Here is a 23,901-nt window from a genome sequence, read left to right as displayed (position 1 = left end):
CCGTGATCCGCTGATGTTGAGTCGGCGCTTCGGCAACCGAACACCGTCGCCGCCATGCAGGGAAAGGGGGGTGGGGGTGGTGCACGCAGCGGCGAACGGTGGCGTCAGTAGCGCGCGCAGCAATCGGAGAACACGCGTGGTCGCCGCCACGGAGGAAAAGAGAAGGGGGGTACACGCAGCAGCGAATAATGGCGGCAGGAGCGCGTACTGCCCCTGCTAGGAGCTGGTTACGACGGACAACGGCGACGATGACGCAAAATGCAGGCACGGGCACCAAAGCACAGCCCTGTAAAACGATGAAAGCCGGAAAACAGGCAACGGCAACTGAGCTATCAGCTCATAAGCGAGCTAGATGCCTGGCACTGCCATATATTCACCAACTGACACGAAGGTAGCGAAGGCGGACAATGTCCGAGTTATGCTTACGGCACCAGATAAACTCGGAAAACTGTGCAGGGCTGTTAATGGTGCCCTAAAAAAGAAATGTTGCCCAATAAAACATCAAATTCCTTATGCGGCTTGAAAGTTCAATGTGGTCTACAGAATTGCCTTGTCATGCGGGAGTTGCTATATCGGCCAAACTGACCGATGTATTTATGTTCGGCTAAGGAAGCACAGGCTGGCGGTCGAGGACTATCAGGCTCGGGACACTTGGCGGCACTTTGTAAACGTTGTAAGGATAACTGTGCTCCGAATGCAATCAGACACGGGCCATTTTTTCAAGTTCAAACCAGAATGAGCGTGAAATACGGGAAGCATTTCTCATTGACATGGAACGACAGTCGTACGCAAGCAAGCCATCGTTATCTCTGTCATCCAATGAGTAACAATTCTTGAATGAACCAGAAAGTGTCGTTGCACATGCGCTTTAGGTTGTGATCTTTTTTACATGGTTTGCCTATATAGTGAATGTAGTGTCCAGAATAAAACCAAGTAGATATCTAGCCTTCGTGGTATCCGTCGCTCTTTTGTCCTTGTCTTTTGCGCTAGTTAGCATGTGCATTGCAGTTAGGCTGTTGCGCTAGTCACTTCCGAGTGAGCTGCGATTCACACGACGGCCTGTGCGTTCGGTCTACACTTTACCGCACAGCAACGGAAGTTGGTGCTCTGCTTTTTGTCTAGGTGTGCAGTGTTTTTGTTTGGACAGTCTCGACATAGCAGCACTGACAGATAACCAGCGTTCAAATACATAAAACCTTCCTTTTCATTTTTAATTTTCTGGCCGCCCCTTCTACGCATACTGATCTGGGCGCGCAGCACTCACAAAACATGCTCACAGCTGTCCTTGAGTTTAGCTCTGGCCAAATTCAAACCTTTTATAGAACATGGGAAGGAAGATAATTAGGGCGGGTCTGACTCCCCTCACTTGCCGTTATGTGCTTAGGAACTGATGTGCTACGAAACTGTGACATGACCAGTGGACAATGTAACTCATCAGTTGAAACCAGGTATCAAATTTTAATATTTTCTTTTGATAAAGCTTTCTCAGCGTTATTCTCGATCATGGCTTCATCAGGCAGTCAACAAACTTTATGTTGGTAAATTGTAATTACCATTTTTAACATTAGGACCAGTCTCAATACAGCACTCTAACTTCATTGCGGGTCTTTGTGAATACTTATTTACTTCATTCCGTCTCCGTAGCGAAGTAAATATATGCTTTTTTTTCTAACTGGCTGCTATTTATGGCTATTTATGGACAGATGATCACAGAAGTGCTAAGAGGCGCCGATATATTCATGGAGACGGTTGAAAGGCTCGCCGACAGCGGCCAGGAGACGAACGTGTGCTTTCTCTATGAGCGGCTAGCCATGGATTACGTGGGCCGTGCAGCGTTTGGCGTCGATTACAGCTTCCAGAAAGAGGGACCCAATAGAGGCATTGCCGCTGCCGGCAAGGCGGTGGTGAACGGAGTCATGAGGGGACCGCTCCATTTGTTGTGCCGTAAGTGAATGGTATACGCCTAATCTAAGATATGAAAAACATGTACATAAACATTGGTCTACTTTGAAAAAAAAAATACTTTTTCTAATATCTGTGCAAAGTTTTTTTGACAATCTGTTTATATATGAATGTTTGTCAGAAGAACGTGATCTGCATGAGTTGTTGGTTACGTCTACAAAGATAATGCGCACGGTCACAGATATTTTTGTGCCAAATATTAAACCCTGAAAGGTTAAAAAAAAATGGCTGAGGCTTAGCTTGGTTAAGCCGGGTCAGATGCGAAACATATTGATTGCTAAACTCGGCTTTCCATGGTTACATTTGGCTAAACTTTTCTTTCCTTGGTTAGACGTGCTTTTACACGGTTTAAACTTGAAATGCACAATGTTTTCCCATCGCATAAAACTAGGTAATAGCATGACTCGTTCATCTCTAATCTAACTGTGTTACCGACACGCACAACGAACATGTCGTCCCCCAAGCCAACGATACTCGATTGCCACTACGCGAATATGTACGCAAAGCAAAAGCTCTTAGAACACCGACGTGCTAAAGGAATCGACGATTTTGATTTCTTCGGCAACAACACGGTCGTATGGGAAAGCCTCCCCGTAAACTACCCGTGTCCAGCCGGCTTGACGTGCACCAACGGTCGTTACGTCATCACCAAGCATGGCTGTGAGGTCACCTCATGTATACCCTTCGAGCCATATCACCGCCATGGTGGTCCTTCAATTACACCGCCAAAACCGATAAAGCGGTCCCTACGGAAACGGAACAGTGGTTCGCTTTCCTCTTCGGTCTCTTAGCAATTCACATTGCTCATCCTTGGTAGCAGACCATCGAAATCACAACCTGCTGCGCAGTTCCTCAATGGGCATGTTAAGTCTGTATTGCAATTTGCGCTGGGATTGTTTTTCAAACGAAGAACCGCATGCAAAATGAATAATTGCGCTATTGGCCAATTTTAAACGAGCACTGGCATACGGTAGAAACTGAATTTTTAATCTCATATTGTAGGACCAGCAGACATGGGGTCACGTGAAGTGCTAGTTGAAAAGGACAAACTGAATTTGACTATCTTCAGAAATTTCATACGTCAAGTTAAGCATGTTTTCTTCAGATTTAAAAACATTAAGAACGTTGCTGATTCGGCCAAGCTATATTTAAGATTACAAGACAGTCCTTGGCATAACGAAAAACGCGCACTAAATGAAGGTCACGAAGGCGATGTTTCTTACCCTGGTCAAAGGAAAAAAAATATGATGCAACACTGGTGTAACAGAAGACGCGATGTACACACCCCTTTTCTGCACGTAAAACTACTTTGATTAAAAATCGCGGTAGAGCCGATGTAAAAGTCCAAAAAATGCAAGGCAGTGATCCATCGACATTCCAGCTGCGTTACGGAAGCTGCAATTACTTCGCCGTATTATTCTACCTGTTGCCTGTGAGCTGCATACTTGGTTTCAGTTTGAATAGAGTAGAAAGTCGGTGGGCGGGGCATGTAGTGCGAAGAGAGGGCAACCGATGTTCGCTACGGGTAAAAAATTGCATTCCAAGGGAGGAGAAGCGTAACAGGGGGAGCAGAAAGTTAGCTGGGCGAATGAGGTTAAGAAGTTCTCAGGAGTCAAGTAGATGCCGCTAACTACAGGAGAGGGCAAATTGGAGAAATATGGGAGAGGTCTTCGCCCAGCAGTGGGTATATTCTGGTTGATGATGATTAGGAGAATAGCATAAATCATGTATATCCACTGATAAGGCTTTGGTGGCTTAAAAATAAAACAGCGCAAAACACACAGACGAAAGAATAGAAACAGACGCCACAAGCGCTGACTCTCAACTGATTTTTAATAATCGGAAACACTATATATAGGGGAACACAACAAATACATAGAAGATCACGTGTGGCTACGTGTTGTCAAGATACGCCACTTCACTATCGCGCAGTAACAGCGAAGGTTTGCTGACGCACAACCTGGTTCTTTTCCTCATCTCAAAGGCTTCAACAATTTCACGTGTCAGCTGCAGCGGGTGTTTGCACAAAATGTCGCTATAATGGAATAAAGGTGGTCATGTCGTTCGCCAGAGAGACGAGAAGTGGTTCTGCGCTTCATACTAAAATCGGGTTCGGTTCCACTACTTTATTCAGATAGTCTTTACGCAATCGGATTTCATTGAATGGATGCCTTTCTTTTTTTTTTTTTTCAAACTATCGCGCAAAAGGCGCAATCTGTCTTACGACCTCTGCCTGTGAAGAACGCGTGCACGAGCCCATTCCAGCCCTTCACGATATTTTTTGCAAGGAAATCAAAAATGAATGTTCCTGAAAGATTCCTAGCTCCTTCGTTTACCTATTCGCGCAAAATTTGATCTGGTGAAAATGCTTGATTATAGTCTTGCATTGCTTTTTCTTTGAGCATAAAATGCTGGCATAACAACACCGTCGCCTCCGTTATCAGCATAGGTGATTGCAGGACCATTGTCTTTCAAAACAGTGATAATTTTCTTTGGAGCGGACATTATGTTATGGCTGTTTACGTACTGTGCGTATGAGGAAGTCGACGCCGTCATCAACGACACGTCCCTTCTGCTGATCGCTTGCGCTACGAGAAATTTGCCGCGCGGTTGCCAAATTTGCGACCTCTCAGGCTTTGGGTCAAAGGAGAACTTCGGTCCTTACGCCAGAACACTTAGTATTTTATCGTGGTTGATAGCATCTTGTATCCAGACAGTGCTCAATTTGTAGCTGGCACGGCTGTCGGGAGGAGGCGTCATCCTAACTTGGTGCCATAAAACTTAGCTGGAACATTCAGCCATGGTTTTCAGTTCCGCAAAGCGACGGTTTGCACCAAAGGGGCCGGGACCTTCGTAGCATAGTTTAAAGCTTTCATATAGCCATCAATTAGTGTGAAAACAGCGCATTCTTGCAATGACATTAGGTTTTGTTTGTTTAATAAGAAAGCAGCAGGAAGACACGAATAATACGAATAGCAATTTGCAATTTGGGCCTGCAATTTGGGCCTGTCCTTAAGATTTTTTTATGGATTCAGCACTACAACTCGCATTCTCGCAAATATCAGATGCCTGAAGCACATTTGACCTTTGACATTTTCGAGGGGATTTAGGTGTCCGCAGAAACATGCGCGACAGATGCTGCGCCTTTCATTTCCTGTAAACAAATAATAAAATTCCGGTGAACTTTGATGCGTTCAACGGAACGCTGACTGTGTTCAACAAGCGGCGCGCGATGTACCGTGTGCAGCAGCAACACTCAGGCTTTCGCAAAAAGTGTTATTCGTATCCAATGCCATCACTAATAAAAGCATTAATTTAAGAAGGTTATATCTGTAAAGCACATGCAATGAATGTCTGGAAGCATGGCCGCCTGATTAGTAGAGCAAAATAACATTTAATAATTGAGACACAGCAAACACAATCCTGTGAAACCGCCCTGCTGCTACACTATATTCCTTGATTAACTCAGTTAAACCGTCTGTATTTTTCCCCATTACATGAAAGAAACACCACTACTACGCGGCGGTTGGCGAGGATTATGTGAATGCAGCTGTCATAGGACCGGACTAATTGGACAGGTGTTGGAGAAGCTTTTGACATGCAGTTGGCGTAGTCAGGCATGGTGATGACCACTACTATTGGACTTTCAGTTTTTATTCAGAAACACAGGGTCTTGTCCGCGGCATGCATTACTTATGAAAAATGTTAGCCAGGAAGCATGGGGCAAGGAGACGATCATATAGCAAAGCGGTAATTATAACAAGAAAGCTTTTGCTGATCATGCCCGTGCGAAGCTCACTCGAGAACTCTAATAAAACAATTCTGAGGACGTTAGGGTTTGCCTTATCTGCGCTTTCCATCCTCAGGCTAGTTAGCTCTGCAAGATTCCTCTAATTGTAATATATTTGACTACATTCGCCTTTCTAGTGATATTTTCCCCTCGGCTAATAATAATTGGTTCAGAGGAAAGGAACGGCGCAGTACCTGTCACACTTGCTCTGTGGACGCCTGAACCGCGCCGTAAGGGAAGAGAATGATTGAAAAAAACATCTCTTGCTCTTTCAAGCAAACAGATATCTTTCTTGAGTGACTTTTTGCACAGCAGGTGAACCCAGGGGTTGTTTCACGTGATTGTTTCGTTTTTGTTATATTTGTTTTTATCTAGGCCTTGGAGTAAATGCTTAGGCATAGTTGTGAGTCAGCGCTTCTACTGTGGCTTCCTTGTATCTTGTCCTGTGTCTTCTTATTCAAGCTGTTTAAATTAATAATGGATGTTTCCCAGCTCGCCCAACAAAGTACCTTGGTAAACGTTCATCATGAGCTTTCTCAAGTATGTGGCTTCCATGCCACAAACTGTATTTTTTTCTCTGCTGTGAACTCTTACCGGTCTCATCAGTGTCTTGTAAACGAGTTCCTTCAGCCGAAGAGGCAGCCTCCCGTTTCATGGCAGTACTGGCATGTCTCTCCTTCCTCGCTTACAACAGCAATCGAAAAGCTCCAATGTACCTGAAGTTGCTCTCTTTTTTCTCACGGCGCTGTTCTCCATTTTGGAATACCCGTCCACAGATTCGCTTCGCCGCCTGGACGTATTTTCCGCATTCTTTATGCTAGGTTTCTTTCCATTCTCAGCTTCTACTCGGCTTCTTATGGCCAATTTCTCGTTACCCTTCTCCATTTCTCCAGTTCTTTCACCAGTTCGTTCCCCGGCACATCTTTCGATTCGGCCAAAATATGAAATTATCAGCAAACAGCATTGTTCAAGGAGCTCTTTGCCTTCCCTCGGATTTCAGCGCTTTCATCAGGGGGCTCCTTTAGTTTATGCGCTTAACCATCGCTCATCCGCTCTTCTGATTAAATGACTTGCCCACGTTAATTTGCTCTTCTTGTTTACACAGAGCACATCACTAATTATGTCCCACAAGACGCACTATATGGCATCAGAGTCAGCGGGGCTGCACTTCATCATGATCATCATCGTCATCATCATTAGCCTGACTATACCCAATGCAGGGTGAAAGCCTTTCCCATATTTCTCCACTTAACCCGGTTCTGTGCTAGCTGCATCCACTTGACCCCTGCGAACTTCTTAATCTCATCCGCCCACCTAACTTTCTGCCTCCCCCTGCTACGCTTTCCTTCCCTTGGAATCCAGTTTGTTACCCTAAGCGACCATCGGTTATCCTCTCTTCGCACTACATGTCCTGCCCATGTCCATTTCTTCTTCTTAATTTCCACTAGAATGTCGGTAACTTGAGTTATTTCTCTGACCCACTCTGCACGCTTTCTATCCCTTAATGTTACCCCTACCATTTTTCGATCCATAGCCCTCTGGGTTGTCCTCAACTTAAGTAGAACTCTCTTGGTTAGCCTCCACGTTTCAGCCCCATAGGTGAGTACAGGCAAGATGCAACTGTTGTATACTTTCCTCTTGAGCGATACCGGTAAGCTGCTAGTCATAATCTGCGAGTGCTTGCCAAATGCGCTCCATCCCAATCTTATTCTTCTTGATATTTCCTTTTCATGGTCCGGGTGTGCGGTTACTATCTGTCCTAAGTAGACATATTCGCCTACTATTTCCAGTACTTCGCTACCTAATGTAAACTGCTGTTCCTTCCCGAGGCTGTTGAACATTACCTTAGTCTTCTGCATATTGATTTTCAAGCCTACCTTTCTACTTTTTCTGTCTAGGTCATCAATCATTATTTGCAGTTCACCCCCCGAGTTGCTTAGCAAGGCAATGTCATCAGCAAATCGCAGATTACTGAGGTATTCTCCATCTACCCTTATCCCTAACTGCTCCCATTCAAAGTCTCTGAATACTTCCTCTAAACAAGCTGTGAATAGTACTGGTGAGATTGTGTCTCCTTGCCTAACACCTTTCTTTATGGGAATTTTGTTGCTTTCTTTATGTAGAACTATGGTTGCTGTGCAGCCACTATATATATCTTCCAGCACTTTCACGTACGGCTCGTCTACCCCCTGATTTCGCAATGCCTGCATCACCGCCGAGGTTTCAACTGAGTCAAATGCTTTTTCGTAATCAATGAATGCTATGTATAAGGGCTGGTTATATTCCGACCATTTTTCTATCACCTGATTGATGGTATGGATATGATCGATAGTAGAGTACCGTTTCCGAAACCCTGCTTGATCCTTTGCTTGATTGCAGTCTAAGGTTGTCCTGATTCTATTAGCGATTACCTTAGTAAATACCTTATACGTAACAGAGAGTAAGCTGATTGGTCTGTAATTTTTAAGGTCCTTAGTGTCCCCTTTCTTATGAGCTGCTTTTAGTCACGCCAAAAGCATATTACTGGCTTCGATGGCGGAAAATGTTCAACATAAAATTTTTTCCTTTTTATCATGCGACAGAAAGCACCACCATGCTGGGGCCTGTGATGAAGCCGGTGTGCTGGATCAACATGCTTCTCGGCACCTACGCTTCGATAGCTGTGACGAAAGAAACAGCGAAGGTGATCGAACTGAGAAAGAGACATCCCGAAGTAAGTGCCTCAATATGAGTTCAACTTTAAACGAGATTCTTCAATTACCTATCGCATTTACTAATCTGATAAAAAAATTAAGCTAGGGGAAGCTTTTCACAACAAAGTAAGAAAGAGAGTCGTATTCGCGCAAGTGGTTCATTGCCTTTCAATCCTTTTAACTTTCATTGTAAGCGGTAGCACAATGGGAAGAAAGACCAGACCAACTGCCACGCATGCGTTAATTCCAGTTTTTGAGCATAAAATGCAGTGAAAAGTCCTCTTGTGCATTGCATAAAATTTTTGGTACTTAATTATTTCGGCAGAATGGTCACATGGTGAAGCCACCACATATAATATTTATTTATTTATTTATTTATTTATTTATTTATTTATTTATTTATTTATTTATTTATTTATTTATTTATTTATTTATTTATTTATTTATTTATTTATTTATTTATTTATTTATTTATTTATTTATTTATTTATTTATTTATTTATTTGAAATATAAAGGCACAGTAGGACATTACATATGGAGGGATATGGAAGCAAAGCAAGGTAAAACACAACAAGGTAGGAGATGATGTTACGAGGGTACGGGTAAGAAATGGCTTGGCAAGTAATCTTTACACAAAACTAGGAAACGTAAGCAGGCAAACAATATTTCAAATTAATAACAGAGGTATGAAAAGAGACACACATGCAACGATTTCGGACAACAAGATTTTAAAAGCATGTAACAGTGCATGTCTGAAACTACAAAAACAGATCATGAATGCCGAATACAAAAGCAGAATAGGATGGTACAAAATATATTTGCCAACTCACCGACTCAGCCACACAGGAGTCCCTGAAGGAAGCAAGAAAAAAAATGCATACATGTAACGACGAAACCACACAGTTCGACTTCAATGCGTCTAGAAAACTAGCAACGCTGCTTGGAACGTTGGTAACTCTATCAGAACAGCGATATTAGACGGCAACTCATTCCATTCATTTATTGCCAATGTTAGTTGTGATTTTTTGTATTTTTGTTCGTGCGAAAATTGGGCAGATTTTGTTTGTGTGATCAAGGCAAAATGGGACGTGAGAAGCAGGAAAAAGATGGGAGCGCGCAAATTCCTAATCGCTATGGAATAAGGGTTGAAAATATATAATTGCGCAAATTGCATTCGGGAAGCGAGCAATGGTGAGTGCAAAATTTCTTTGATTGGTGATATGCTCCGAAATCTTTAGGATGGTGGTGTAATGAACCTAGTTGCTTTGTTATGACAGATCACAGGAAAGCCTCTCGAACGCCCGTCCCGAACCCCACGAAAATTTAAGAAGACAGAAAACATTCCGAGAGCACTGAAGATTCTGCACTGGAGAAATCAGTAACCCTGGGCGCTGCTGCTGCTCACGGTATATCGCGTGCCCTTTGTAGATATTTCACACTGCGCAAATTGCGATAAAAGCTACATCGTTGACGACATTGTGCAGCAAGCTGCACATATTCTATCATTTTTTTAAGGTGAAAGCATTTCTAGTCTCATGATGAAAATCTCGCGTCGGCGAAATTTGTCAGCCAGATGTATTAGCGAGATTCTGCGAGTGACAAATACTGCGCCTTTTTATATAGCGCCGTTGAACTCTGATACGTTCAACGGAACGCTGGTTGTGTCCGACAAGGGGCTTGCGATTTATCGTGTACAGCGGAAACATTCCTTTACTCTAGATTCGGCAGCGCTCCCGGAAGTTTTTTCTATTTTTCTTCGACAAAACGACACTTTACACAATTTCTGATCATTTTTCACCCGCTTAATCGCCTCATTTTTCGTTCATCTTGTAATACGTCCAGTTCCGTTTTTTTTTTTTTTCGGCTCATTCATGTCGGTAACGTCACTTTTGATTTTTCGGCTCATTCACATCGAAACGCGTCTACTTCCGCTTTTGTGACTTCACAACATGACGTCACATTCCGACGTCGACATAACTCACTATTCTGACGGCCTCATAGGTCACATGACCCAAAGTGAGGTACCACGTGACTGGAAGTAAGGTTTCATGCGATCACTTTGGACATCGCCGTTACTCCAGTTGGCTATTTCGACGACCGATTGACTTAACTGGCTCTAATTAACTAATTACTCCACATGCACCAAATGTTTTCCCTACACCATTCACTTTTTCTTATCACTCTTCACTACGACGCAATCATGCCGACAAAGATCTGGTGTCAAACTCCTCAAACATAGAATGGTTACGCATTGAACGTAAACTAATAAAAGGTGAAGCCTGTAAAACCGCTTAGTCTTTGAGGCGGAGATAATAGTGACAGCAGGAAGATTCATGTCGGAACCAAAAAGCCTGGCTCTTACTTTATAGAGATCAGAACAGGCAGCTAGAACACTTATGAGTAGTCATCGTAGTATATCTCAGTCGCTTGAGGGATATCACTACTGTTTTGTTTATATGTTCTAAAGCACTTCGCATTTGTCGAACCATACAATCGAGTTGCAGTTCAGGCAAAGGATGGTAAGGCATCCCGCTGCAGCATTTTTGACATTGTTAACTATCTGATTAATCCATTCTGCTTGTGAAAGCCATGTTGTCCAAAGTATAAGTCCTGGTGCTATTTATTTTGTCTGGTCTTATCACGCACAGTTATGAAACGTAAAATGTACCATTGTTGTAAGCTTTCATATGCTTTAGTTAAATATCAGCTGATGCTAGTATAACACCTAGTTTTGCCATGATGACTGTATTACGATTTAAATTGCTTTTTACAGTTGCGAAAGCCCGACGTTCTCCAGAATTTGCTGGATGCCGAATATCAGGAGGAAGACAACGCTATAAAAAGTGGAAATACGGCTGGTAAGATTACTCAGAAACTCAGGGAAGGGCAAGATCTATGGTCCTCACGACAGCAGCGTCGACATATTTTGACATCCTAAGAGTACACACTTGTCTTTTATCAAATTTGTAAACTGCACGCGGCCTATATGCTATTGAAAGTCAGAAACACTGACCATGCTACCTGCAAAAGTGATATTTTCAAGAGCATGTAATGATTGGGGTGTTGTGTGGCGCCTTCCTAGTCTGGCTGTTTCTTGTAGTTCACCTTTCTGCAGCAAACGACTAGGTAGTAACAGGTTTCTTTTACTTCGCCGTGCAGGGATGTGTAATTTTGTGATAAATATATGCTTTCGGGTGAAGATGTATTTCAATATTACAGGGCAAAACTTGTTGCACGTTTCTGGGACCATAGAGGCCCGAAGCAATACCACGAGTAAAACTCACAGTGGAACAACAGTTGGACCTACCGCCGCCATTTTTTGTGAAAGCCCATGAAAACATGCACACTTTAGAAGTGGGTTTCAATAGAGAGGTTTAGTCGAGTGTACGCAGTAAGCGACCGTCCGTATTCACTGCTTTGCGTGCGCTCTTAATGTCGCGAACACGGCACATTTAGTTGGCCGTGCCCAACGTTCTTAGATAGAGACAGTTGGAAAACTACGCGGTGCGAAGCGGTTTAAAACGATCGCCGGTCCGGCGTGAGTTGATCGCAAAGTGATCGCAGCGCTCCTCTCCCTTGCTATGATAAATGGGTGAATCAGTTGAGCTAATACACATGCTGAAATTTTAAAGTACTACTAACCCTCTTCTTTCAGCAATCCAGCAGAAAATAAAATTGCGTTTGCGTTTTCTAAACACATCTTTGTATGACTAAAACGCCACCGTGTTTTCAGAAGTATCTCAAAGGCAGGAGACGACACGCTTGAGCAGCGTCTGTAACCTCCTTGCTTCAGACGGCTCAGTAGACGTGGTGGCTTTCATGTGCGTACAAAAGTGTGTTAAAAATTGCAACGCAATTTATTTTCTGTTGCATTGCTGAAAGAAGAGGGTTAGTAGTATATTAAAATTTCCACCTGTTTATTAGCTTGATGGCCTCACCCAGAGGAATCGCCCACAACTGGCGCCCAACGTGGCGCGCCAGTTGTGGGCAATTCCTCTGCCCAAGCGATGCGCAAGACAAACACACAGCGGGCCGTGTAATAAACATCTTTAACCTCACGTCCGAAAGTCCATTGTGGTGCGGGAGGTCATCGGGGTCGTCGTCTCGGAGGGAAGGCAGCGATCAGCCAGGAGCGAAAAGCAGGAGCGAATAGAGCGAGACGACGGCGTGCGCCTTCCTTTATAGGGGAGAAAACCTGGGCCAGGGGGCGCTGCGCCGCTCTATGCGTCAGCGCCCTCCATGGAGACCACGTCAAAATCTACGCGCAGCCCGGCCGCGTCGTCTGCTCCCCGCCTCATAGAAAAGCATGCTGTCCTCTGCTCCGCGCTGCTTTCCAGCACGTGTTTGCGCGCGCGCGCTTGGTTGTTTCTCTCCTCCTCCGGCGGCATTGTGGCCGCCGTCGCGCTCTAGCAAAGGGGGCAAGAAAAAAAAACTGGAATGAAAAAATGACGGCGCGTTTTTTCGCAAAACTCGTGAAAGTGTTTTTCTCTCTTCTCCCTTTCGTGTTGAAACGATGGTTGTCGTTTTTTTTTAGGTATCTCGCACTTCTGTTTGTAACTGGCCGTGCCGCAGCAGCCATCACGGAACCAAGTCGGCCTCAAGAAACAGATATATTTCATTAATGCCATCACTCGGCGCTTATAAAGGGAAAACACATACGTCAATCGTTCTATCCTCATACGCGATCCTGCTTCGGGAGCTCAAAACTGCGTATCCGCTAGACGAGATAACTGAACTAGGGATTGCACAGCGAAGCTGTGGAATTAAGAAGACAAAGGTTTACTTGGAGAGATGTCCCCGCCTGCATGAAAAGTCGTCAGGCATTTCCTCGTTCTTCGTCTCGCGGAGAGAGGAAACTGCCGAAAAAATGGCATGCCTCGGCTTCTCGTCAGTGATCCAGGTCGTTAAGAAACCTCTCATCGTTAAAGGTAGATAAGTCATTGATTTCGGATGGCAGCGCCACAGCACCGAACTCCCCCTGACCGCTGTCAGCAGGAACCAAAGGGTATACAAGGCGGCATGCTTTGTGCCTTTGTAGGGAACGCGTCCTAAACGCGCCGAAAACAGGCACCACGGCGCCGGCAGCATCGCCTAAAACGTCTGTCCCCAAAGAGTTGAATAAGCCCCTTTCAAGTGAGCAGTCACAAATGGAAAGGAAGCTCCCCAACCAGCGCCCGGAGCACTCGTCGCTGTGTACACGCGTATCAATTCTCAACGAGAAGGCTGGACCCTTCATTCTCTGAGCAACATGGAAGTGACATCAAGAGGTGTCGCCTCAAGTCCTTCAAAATACCTGTCGCTTGCCTCTGCCTTCGAGTACCGAATTCGCGTTCATGTTGTTGTTGTTGTTGTTGTTTTCTGAGCCTGCCAAGAAGCGCTCTTTGAAAACAATGTCCGCGGCGATCAATTAATCATAATTTCTCACTTTCGAAAGCACCGATAAAAAGCGTGCCTCCAGCCAGCCTCTATGTCAGCCGGGGCACAGAAAAAAGCAAAAATAAGAAACACCACTGGAAAAGAGCGCCGGCTTTGCGCGCACAGACGCACGACCATCCCCATTCGTCCTCACTCTCCTTCTCCCGCTCCGCGTGCACGTGCGGCTGCCTGTAGCACGCGCTCCCGAGCGAGCGGGCTGCGCAGACTCCGCAGAAAGACGCGCGCTGCGCGGGCGCGGATGCGCGTAGGTTTTGTAGTTCCTCTCCGCTCCGCTGGAAACCGAGCGCTGGCGTCGCGGAGCAAACTCCAGCTTTGGTTCCCTATACCCTCGCGCGGGACCGGTTATCCCGGGAACGAGCGGGGAGAGGGAAGGGTTAGGCGGCGGCGCATCGGTAGCCGCGGGAACTTTGAATGTAGCTGGCGCGGTCCCCACAATATAAAGACCGTGTACAGTTACAAGCAAGCTCTATGCGCATGTTAACGTATTCCTTAACATCTAAAACGAAGCGGTTGCCACATGGACAAGAACTGCTGTTTGACACTGAAGATCTTGTCTTAATAGAGCAAGAAACAATAGGAGTGGATATCACAGGGAATATAAATTCTTGGACTTTGTGTTTGCAACACGAATGCGAAGTTGATCAAATATGAAAGCCGATGCAATGTTAGGCGTGACTTCAGCGCATGCCATTTGTTTATGATAAGCTATTTGCCAGGTTACTTTCCAACATTGAGGAATTTAGGAAAGCTAACCCTGAATTATTTGGGTTTTACAGGTGGCACATCGAAGAGCCGTGCGATGACCACACAGGAAGTGCTTGTGAATGCTGGCGCCTTGTTCGTGGCAGGGTAAGAAAGCCAAAGTCGAAATGAAATCACTAAAAAATTATCTGGTAACACTTTTGCCTGCTCGTTTCAGCAGCCTCCTCTCTAAATAAGAACGCTGAAGCTTATAAAGCAATTTGAATTGCATAAAGTATACTGCGTTTATTAAATGAGCTACAATTTCTTGCTTGAGTGTACTGTGATTCAAAAATTAACCTCGCAATGTTCTGCTCTGTCGGCTTTACTCTATTTACATATACAGACTCGATACTTATCGGTCATCGTTTTTTGTGTACTTTCGCTTTTACTCATGTCCTGTTCTACTAAAACAATATGGCTTAAAATCAGTGCGCATATATTTTATATCAATTGAGATTCATTGCTGACGATGAATATTTCCTTATGTGTCAATGAAACTCCCAAATTGAGTTTAAAGGCAGTCATATCCCTAGCATACATAAAAACTGAACTTCTTGATGCCACAGCGCACCAATATAGCGTGCTATCATCGAACGGAAAAAAATAATGCTCCCTAATTTCATGCTAACAATGCTGATTTTGCCGATTATGGCAGGCACGAATCGAAAAAGTGTCCTCTGATAACAGTACATACAATCATGGCTGCAAGATATGAGCGATTTTTTAGCAATTGGAGTCTTTATTGGAAATTTCCTGCAGCATGAAGTGTGCGAATGTGTCTTGGGGGTCTCTTTAGCACCACACTACACTTCAAAGTTTCCAACAGTAGAAAAATAACAAAAATCATACTGCCGCAGATGACTAACGTGCTTGAAACATCAGAAAAGGTTAACTGTCATTTTTAAAAACGATGTAGAAACTAGGCATTAAAAGGCAGTCTATGTTAACTATGTTACTAGAGACTAAAAAAGAGGTAAACTGATTCTGTTTTAAATGTAGACACTCATTTGCAGATACAAAACAACAGCAACGGCATTAAGTTACATTACGTACCTTTTGGCTAAACACCCGGAGGTTCAAGCTCGAGTTCGAAAAGAAGTCTGCGATGCTGTTTCCAGCAATTCAAGTAGTAACATATTTTAAGCACCTGCATTCTAGATAATGATGCGTTACGTTGCCATTGTTCTAACTCATGTTTGATGCATGCATCATTCATACATTCTGTAATCCTAAGGGCGTCCTGCTTGAAAGCACTGTCTTTTTGTCATCGTGAGAGGACATGAACCGAAATGACTATTTTCTTCATTAAAATTGAGGGCATAATCAGCTGATGTAGGATGCGGTGCTGAACAACCAGTCTAGAAAGCGTTTCCTGTACAGCACCTGGTAGTATTTCCTGCTTTCCTTATTTTTTAATATCTTGACTTGATCAAAGCTGTAAAGGCAGCTTGCATGCAACAAAGGTTAACTCTGCAATTATAGAAATTGTGGCAGTGTACGTCTTAAGATTTTTTTATTTACTGGGAATCTGCTGAATTGTGTCAATGTATTAAAAGGAAAGATTTACGTGTATAGGGATAAATATTTGACAATTCTAGAGCTCAGGCGATAAGGAAAAAAAATTGGAGGCAGAAGGGGGCTGTGCTGTGAAAGTGCGCTGCTCACTTCTGAACTGCGGCTTTGCTAGGCGGTGTGTTTCAATATCATTTGCAATCCGTCTTGTAAATGACGTCTTCAAGAGCATGTTATGTACACAAGATGCATCCTCCTTCCGTTGTACATGTCTACATAACACTCCAGGCTGTCTTTTTAAATATTTTGGATTTAGAGCATCCCTTATGGTAAAAAATATATCCGGCACTGGCGCGTTGAGCCTGCACCTTTCAGGCTTCTTGCAGACAGACAAAGTGCACCTCCAATCTACAAGCTTTCACCCGCTACCATAACGGGCATGCAGAAATGGATCCTCCAGAAGTCTTCACTCATTCCCGACCACAACACCACTAGAAGCTTCCCAATTCCAGAAAAGCGTGCTGAAAAAAGCATGGATTCAACGATTCAAATGGATTGTCTAGACGTTTATGGTGTGTCATATAGGCAGTGGAAACGCGAGGCAGACTGTAACGCTAACGACAATACACCGCCGCATGAACCGCATTGAGCGCCCACGATATTTTCTTCTATCTCTTGCATTTTCTTGATTTTCAAATATAGGAAGACATGGATTATGAAGCCTTGACGAGGAAAATGCCTTATTTAGGACAAGTCGTCAACGAAGCTCTGCGCATATACCCGGTTGCGACATTGTGAGTATCGTCCTCGCGTGTTCCTCACGATGAATGCATTAGAGTCCCATCGACTTTCCTATTGCTCGTATCTACTTTCTATCACTCCCGAATAGGTTTTCAACGAGAAGGGCTGTCAATGACTTCGAATACAATGGCGTAAAGTACAAGTCCGGGACGTGCATTATGTCACCAACGCTGCAGATCCACAGGGACGCTCGGTACTGGTCACACCCGCTGACCTTCAACCCGGACAGGTACGACGCACGGCGCACGTCACAGCGATGTGCCTCTTTTAGGACTATTCAGCCGGTGATTAGGAAATGAAACCGCTTTTGGGGCAATACGAAACGCATACGAGAAACTGACTTGTCTACTACATTGAGAGTGGATGCTGTAAGTGGTGAGAAATGTAATATGTTCTTGAGATCGGGTTCCGCCATTTGCGCAAGAAAAGAGTGATTGTAGATGTATTGAACAGACATTTTCTCCATGAATATAAACTCACTCCGGGGAAGCGTACCTTCAATCCAGTTAAAAACGAAATTAACAGAAAAAGGTTTTGTACTCCCACTATTATTTTCGCGCCAGTTTTAAGCGCCTACGTCTAGGGACAACAGAAAGTATTATAAGGACAACAAAATGTTCACCACAGCAAACACTACACATATATATAGAGTACACAAAATTACCATGGAATAAACTGCAGAAATAAAAACGTTCAAAATGGGAACAAAAAGTCTGACGTTACAAGAGAACTGCAGATTATCTTGCTACGTTGTTGTGCTGTTTATTCGACAGGGATGTAAAATTTCTGTCTTTGCACGACAGATTCGCCCCCGAAAAAATAGGTAGCTTCCACAAGATGGCGCACCAACCCTTCGGAGTTGGACCCCGAAACTGCGTCGGGATGCGAATGGCCACGATGGAAACCAACTGCACGATTGCCCGGCTGGTTCAGCGTTTTCACCTGGAACTGGGACCTTCGCAGGGAGAGGTACGTGAACCACTCAGAAATTCAGGCCAAAATATTTTAACAAATAGTCGGCCCGTAACGGAGATTTGAGAAAATTATCTATGTGATTGTTTACTTGTATGTAAGTGTGAATTGCATTTCGGAAAAGTGCTAGATCTTCTAGGACGTCTCATTAGGTTGAGTGCCACTGATGCAGCAGCCCCCTTCTTTATCTGCTTAATATGCGTGCGCCTTCGTCCGCTTTTCTTCTTCGAGTCAGGCATTTCCTGGAATATTTTTCAGTTTGGGGAGCCTGTGTCATTACCGCTTTTGTGGCGCACATTTGACAGGCATTGTGTTTGCTTTAGACATATTTCACAGCGCTCCTTAGTTTAAGCGGTTTTTTACCACTTATGAGGGGTCCTCTACGCTTCATGAACTCAAGAAAATGAGCAACGTCGTTTTCGAACCATCTTTATCTTCTCCTTTGATAAGGAGGCACAATTTCCTACATGAACTTATTTGTATGCATCTGCTGTCGAGAATTCTCGCTAATATTCGGGATACAGTGGTCTACACTGGAACGGTATGAATCACATAATTATTTATATTTTTCAAAATACTCTTTCACCTGCGCTCGTTTTGTGTTTTGCACACACTGTCTCAATGCTCTAAATGGCTTGAGAAGAAAATACTAAAATGTAACCGCTCTGCAGAACAACAGCTCGTCTTGTTCCCTCAATACGCTTTGCCGCTATGGACTTGGGGCCACCCGAGCCACCGGAAATGAGCTACTGCACAAGCACAGAGGGAGTCTTTGTTCAGCAGAGCAAATTCCCATGCCATGTATAATGATGAATGAAGGTAGCACAGCGCATACCTGGATAAAAGTATGCTCCGAGAGAGTCATCACAAAGCGCTCCTTAGTAAGGCGTACATATTCAGAAGAAAGTATAACACTCAACTATCTACTTCAATGTAATCTGCTGTCTTTGTCAAAAGTTCGGAGCCGAGGGGATTTCATTACGATTCATCCCATGGGTCCGTAATTCCACTCTCTTTTCGATACCTCCCAAATGTAAGGATATATTTCGTCCTGTCTTCTTTGGCTGGTAGGGCTTCCACGAATGCTTACCCGGCCACACCACTTGGCTTTTAAGGGAACCCCCTGAACTCTACACTTTTGTCAAAGGTTGTTCATAAGCATTCGACGACAATTTGGCAGAGAAAACAACCGCGAAATATTTGCAATTGGTCGTTTTGACTCTCAACAGTGCTACGATAAGAAAAGTGTTGCGTCGCTCTGTTGCCATTGTTTTTAGAGAGAGCGACACAGTTCAGGGGTTTGTGCATGTTATGCTTCCTTGCAAAGAATCCCTAAAATATTTCCGCTAGCATTCAGAACGGTGGAGTAAATGCCAATCAAATCCCTCAAGAAGAGAAAAAGTCTGCACAGGCACTTAGCACAACCTACATGTATGATGGCGAAGCTGGCTCACCGGATGCACTGCCAGGGTGCTTGTTCCCCACAATTCCTCCTGCGGCGCGCGCCACCGCGTTATCGGTAGCGCAATGCCATTTCTACTATTTCTGCTTCTATTGCGGCGCCCTCTTCACTCATCCTCTTCCTCTGCCGACATCCGCCGCACTTGGTCAAGTGATATGTTGAGGTGATAATTGTATACAGTTGTACTGTACGTCGCCAGTTCGAACATCTATCGCTAACTGGCCCCCAGCTTAACTAGTAGATGCGTGATGAATGGGGAAAGAAGTGTATGCCACCGGCCCACAACGCTGCCACGGAATGACTGCCCTAATTTTGGTATGAAAGAATGGAAATCTGGTGCCACATAGAGGCCCGTTAGTGATGCTGCATGCCGACGCCATCTTTTTGTGCTCCGGCGTTTGTTGACACCGCCAACCACAACAAGATGGCCCCATCGGGGCCATCTTGGCCCCGATGCTACAACGCTACAACGCTACAACCACAACAGATGGCCCCAATGCTACAACGCACGGGAACGCGCCTATTCGAACAGGCCTGCATCGACCTCGTCTCCCTGGAAGAGCAGGAGTGTCTATGGCGTTGGAGCACCCATTTCATTACTGGGAGAAGTGGCCGTGTGACAGTTGTTGTTGTTGTTGTTGTTGTTGTTGTTGTTGTTGTTGTTGTTGTTGTTGTTGTTGTTGTTGTTGTTGTTGTTGTTGTTGTTGTTGTTGTTGTTGTTGTTGTTGTTGTTGTTGCAACTGTATGAAGAAGGAAAAGGAAATGGCTGCTGCGATATTAATGGTATGATGTGAGCAGCGCGTGTGAGGGGCGTTACTTGCTTCCTCCGCATACCGCGCAAAACCCGGGATGTTAGTGACTGCGCCGGATTTCCTCGTGTTGTATGTGTTTGACTCTGCTTGGCGATGGTAGTTGTATTTATGTCCTATTTGGTTGTTTTAATGAGGGAAGACAGTCCCTTGTAAGTTTCTTTAAGTACAATTTTCTTTACATAGCAAGAACAACCCCAGGCGGACTTTCACCTAGTGGTGCTGTTAATGATTTTGCCTTAAAATTCGCTGACGGCGTCATGAGTGATGCCACTCCGGCTTTCTACTCCTCTTCACCAACACTATAATTGCGTCGGAAGATGGCAACGCACAACACACCATGGAATTTTCTATTGAGGATTCTGGTCTTCCTCCCTTAAAGAAATAGCTAAACCCGAGCATGCATTTGATCAGTGTACTCTTGTCTAATTCTTAAACATTTTATGTTGTCTTGAAATATTATTTGGTGGCTACATCCTTGATAACGTTTTAAGATGGGATAGCGTTTCCTTGGCATTGCTTTGTCCGAACACTACTTCACTCCTGCAAAAAATAAACGGTTCATTTATCGAAGTAAGAGAAGCAATTCGAGCAGCTGCGATTGATAATGTTATTGCTTTAGTTTATAAGCGAATATTCGTTCGGATCCCTGCTTTTTTTTTTCTCATTAGTTCATGCTGGTTTGCAGGGTTTCCTCCGCATTGGTTCTTGTGCTGTGGTCTCAAAACCCATGGTTGGCCCTTGGATTGTATTTCGCCGGCTCTGAATTTCGAATGAGGACGGAAAAGCGAGCTGCATACTTGACGACCAACAACAGTGTCGCTATCGGCCAAGAAGAAGTTTGTGTCGGCTGTGCATTCGTCACCTGTCCAAATACAATTCTAGAAGTGTTGTCGCAAAATAGTAGTTGTATGTAGCAGAATAATGAATTTCAGTCTTGGGGAATCACCATTTAGACTTTAATTAACCATTCCTACTAGGGGTGTTTCCTTGATTGCCCCTTATCTGCGCAGTATGCACTACAATGTTGCTAGTTAAATGGATTTGTTTCGTTACAATGAGATGTTTGCGAAAGAAAAAGTCTTCGACATGGTTGTGCTGTAATAAAGAACAAGCATGCTTCTTTATTTTTTGAACCTGTCTCTAGGCATGAAATTTATCAATGGTTAGAGACCTGAAGAGCAGTACCTTGTGTGACGCGGATAATATCCAAATACGTCCAGTTAAGCACGTAACCGACATTATTGCTACCATTAGAGCACATATATAACTTATGTGTCGAAACTGCCACTTTTCCCTCGAGAATGCAGATCGCTAGAGTGAGAGTCTTACAGAAAAAAAGATGATAAAAATAACCTTGGGAACTATCGACCAATTAGTATTTTGCCTATCTTCTCAAAAGTGTTGCAGAAACTGATCCTTAAATGAGTAGAAAGCTTTTTAAATAAACACAGTGTAATCACCGACTGCCAATGTGGCTTCAGGAAAAACCATTCAACAGAACTGGCCCTTCTGCACCAGAACGATTATATATTAAAAAACCTTAAAAATAGAAAACTTGTCTTGGGAATTTTTTTAGAATTTAGAAAAGCATTTGAGTGCATAAATCACAGCATCCTGCTTCGAAACCTTGAATGTTTCGAAGCAGGTTCAAATAAATAAAGATAAGTCAACTCTGCTAAGATTGTCCTGCGGGGTACCCCAAGGGAGTATTCTGGGACTATTGCTAATTAACCTATACATTAATGATATAATAAGTGCGGATACGAATGCTCGGTTCATTATTTACGCTGATGACACCAGTTTGTTTTTATCTGGCGATGCTAGTAACAGTTTAATATGCAATGCGAACGTATGGAAAGAATACAAATATGGTCCAGTAAAAATCTCCTCTCTGTAAATACTGTAAAATCAAAGGCAATACTTTTCCACCCAAAAAACGAAAATTGCTGTGAGCTCGAACAGCTATTCTATAACAATGAACAGATTGAAATAGTAAGGTCATTTAGGTCGCTTGGCGTAATATTCACTCGGATATGTTGTGGGTTGACCACATAACCCATGTAGCCTTAAAACCATCTAGAGTCATCGGATTTATGTCGCGTTTTAGAAGTTATCTCCCGCAAAAGGTAAAATTGTTGCTTTTCTATGCATTATTTCACTCATATTTAAACTACTGCCCATTAGTGTGGGGCACCGCTACACATACAAGTCTGAAAAAAACTAGCTCTTCTTGAAAAGCGGGCCCTCAGAATTGTTTACAACCTGCCATACAGATACTGCACTAAATAAATTTTTTGCGGGAATAAGTTTATTGACGTTTTCAATATTTATCCTTACAGACTTCTGCGCACACATATGATAGAAAAGCGAAAAAGCGTGACCAACATATCAGACATAGCCAACATTAAGTTATTTCAAGGTACTTATCCACGCCGTTAAAGTCAACATTGGGTATTGCCGCCCACGAGAACAAACTATGGACGCCAAATGATTGCATTCCAACTCCCATTACTTCTTAACAAACTAACTGATGCGAACGTAGAAATAGAATGCATTAGCTACACTTACCTCCTCGACGTCTTTCTCTGCGAAACTTTCCTGTCTTTTCTTTCTTCAGGTCAATTCATTATGCATGTGTATATATTGATTTGTATAATTAGTGTTTTATAAACGCGGTTTTGGTTACAATAATTGTTGTTTCGATTTGTTTTCTGTTTTTAAGCGAACTGCTTTTTCATGCTTACATTGAAGTGAACTTTGTTTTTATTTCGCACTCACTTTGCTATGGTATGCTACAGTTCGCAGATGAGCCAACGTTTCGACAAGTGGACTTGTCTTCGTCTTTGCTATTCTTCTATATGATGCCGTCGCATGCCGCTGCTCACTTTCTGTAAAGGGGGTGGGAACTTAGTCAAGCTTTAATCGCTTTTATTCCCACCTCCTCAATCAATTTACGGTTATGGAAATAAATATTATTATTATAAGCCAACTTATTTGCGGGACACAGAGCATAAGGAATAGCAGGTATGAAGAGGAAGAACTACACCTATTTGCCATGTTTATGACCGATGATATTGCCCTAGAATAGGGGTTATTGAAGCATGTTAACATGGTTTACTACATAGTTTATGCTCTGTAGTAAATCCATCTGACATGTTACGCTAAACACTTAACATTTGGCACCTCAAATAATAAACCACGTTTAAGAACAAGTTTGTTTGAACCAGTTCTGTTGAACAGCGCTTCATTGCTGGAAATTTATGTAGTATCATATCTGTACAAAAAAATCAAAAGCCTCTCTAATTAATATGCCTCCCCTCTGCACTGTCGAGACACCGCTGCAGGCGAACCTGGGGCTCATCATGGCATCACAGGCTGCTCGTAAAATGTTAATGTTGAGACACGCATACAGCGCACCACTAAAAACAAAGGCTAAGCAGCTTGTTAACGTGCATTCTGCAGTAGTAATCTTGAAGCTACTACGGAGGCCATTCTGACCTCCGTCGTGAGAGAGGTTGCGCAGTAATGTGTAGCATAACGCAGGTTTACCTCATCTGTATTGTCACTTTTCACTTTCTTTTCGCTTGTCGCCCAGAGTATTTTCTCTTGTTTTCTTGGTTTAACCAGCTGTACTTAACAACCTAACGCCATGCCAGTGAGCCACTCTGTACGCATTACCGCGGGTTTGACAACTCTTGGTGAGCAGTAAGTGCTCC

General features: G+C 43.7%; 1 protein-coding gene across 1 annotated transcript in view; it reads left to right on the top strand.

Annotated features, from left to right (window-relative positions):
* Positions 1–20,948, top strand: part of LOC146191412 (cytochrome P450 3A29-like) — a 35,413-nt gene extending 14,465 nt beyond the window's left edge. The window contains exons 6-15 of the mRNA XM_084599938.1: positions 1,704–1,944; positions 8,335–8,465; positions 11,220–11,304; positions 14,241–14,255; positions 14,659–14,731; positions 15,640–15,752; positions 16,845–16,932; positions 17,028–17,168; positions 17,743–17,908; positions 20,871–20,948. Of these exons, the coding sequence (XP_084456064.1) occupies positions 1,704–1,944; positions 8,335–8,465; positions 11,220–11,304; positions 14,241–14,255; positions 14,659–14,731; positions 15,640–15,752; positions 16,845–16,932; positions 17,028–17,168; positions 17,743–17,908; positions 20,871–20,948 (1,131 nt within the window). The remainder of the gene's footprint in view (positions 1–1,703; positions 1,945–8,334; positions 8,466–11,219; positions 11,305–14,240; positions 14,256–14,658; positions 14,732–15,639; positions 15,753–16,844; positions 16,933–17,027; positions 17,169–17,742; positions 17,909–20,870) is intronic.
* The last annotated feature ends 2,953 nt before the right edge of the window (positions 20,949–23,901 follow it).

Source organism: Amblyomma maculatum, chromosome 4 (genome assembly GCF_055883805.1).
Source record: "Amblyomma maculatum isolate TAMU_Amacu chromosome 4, ASM5588380v1, whole genome shotgun sequence".
Lineage (NCBI taxonomy): Eukaryota > Metazoa > Arthropoda > Arachnida > Ixodida > Ixodidae > Amblyomma > Amblyomma maculatum.
The sequence above is the reverse complement of the archived record's forward strand: the minus strand, read 5'-3'. Positions and strand labels throughout refer to the sequence as shown.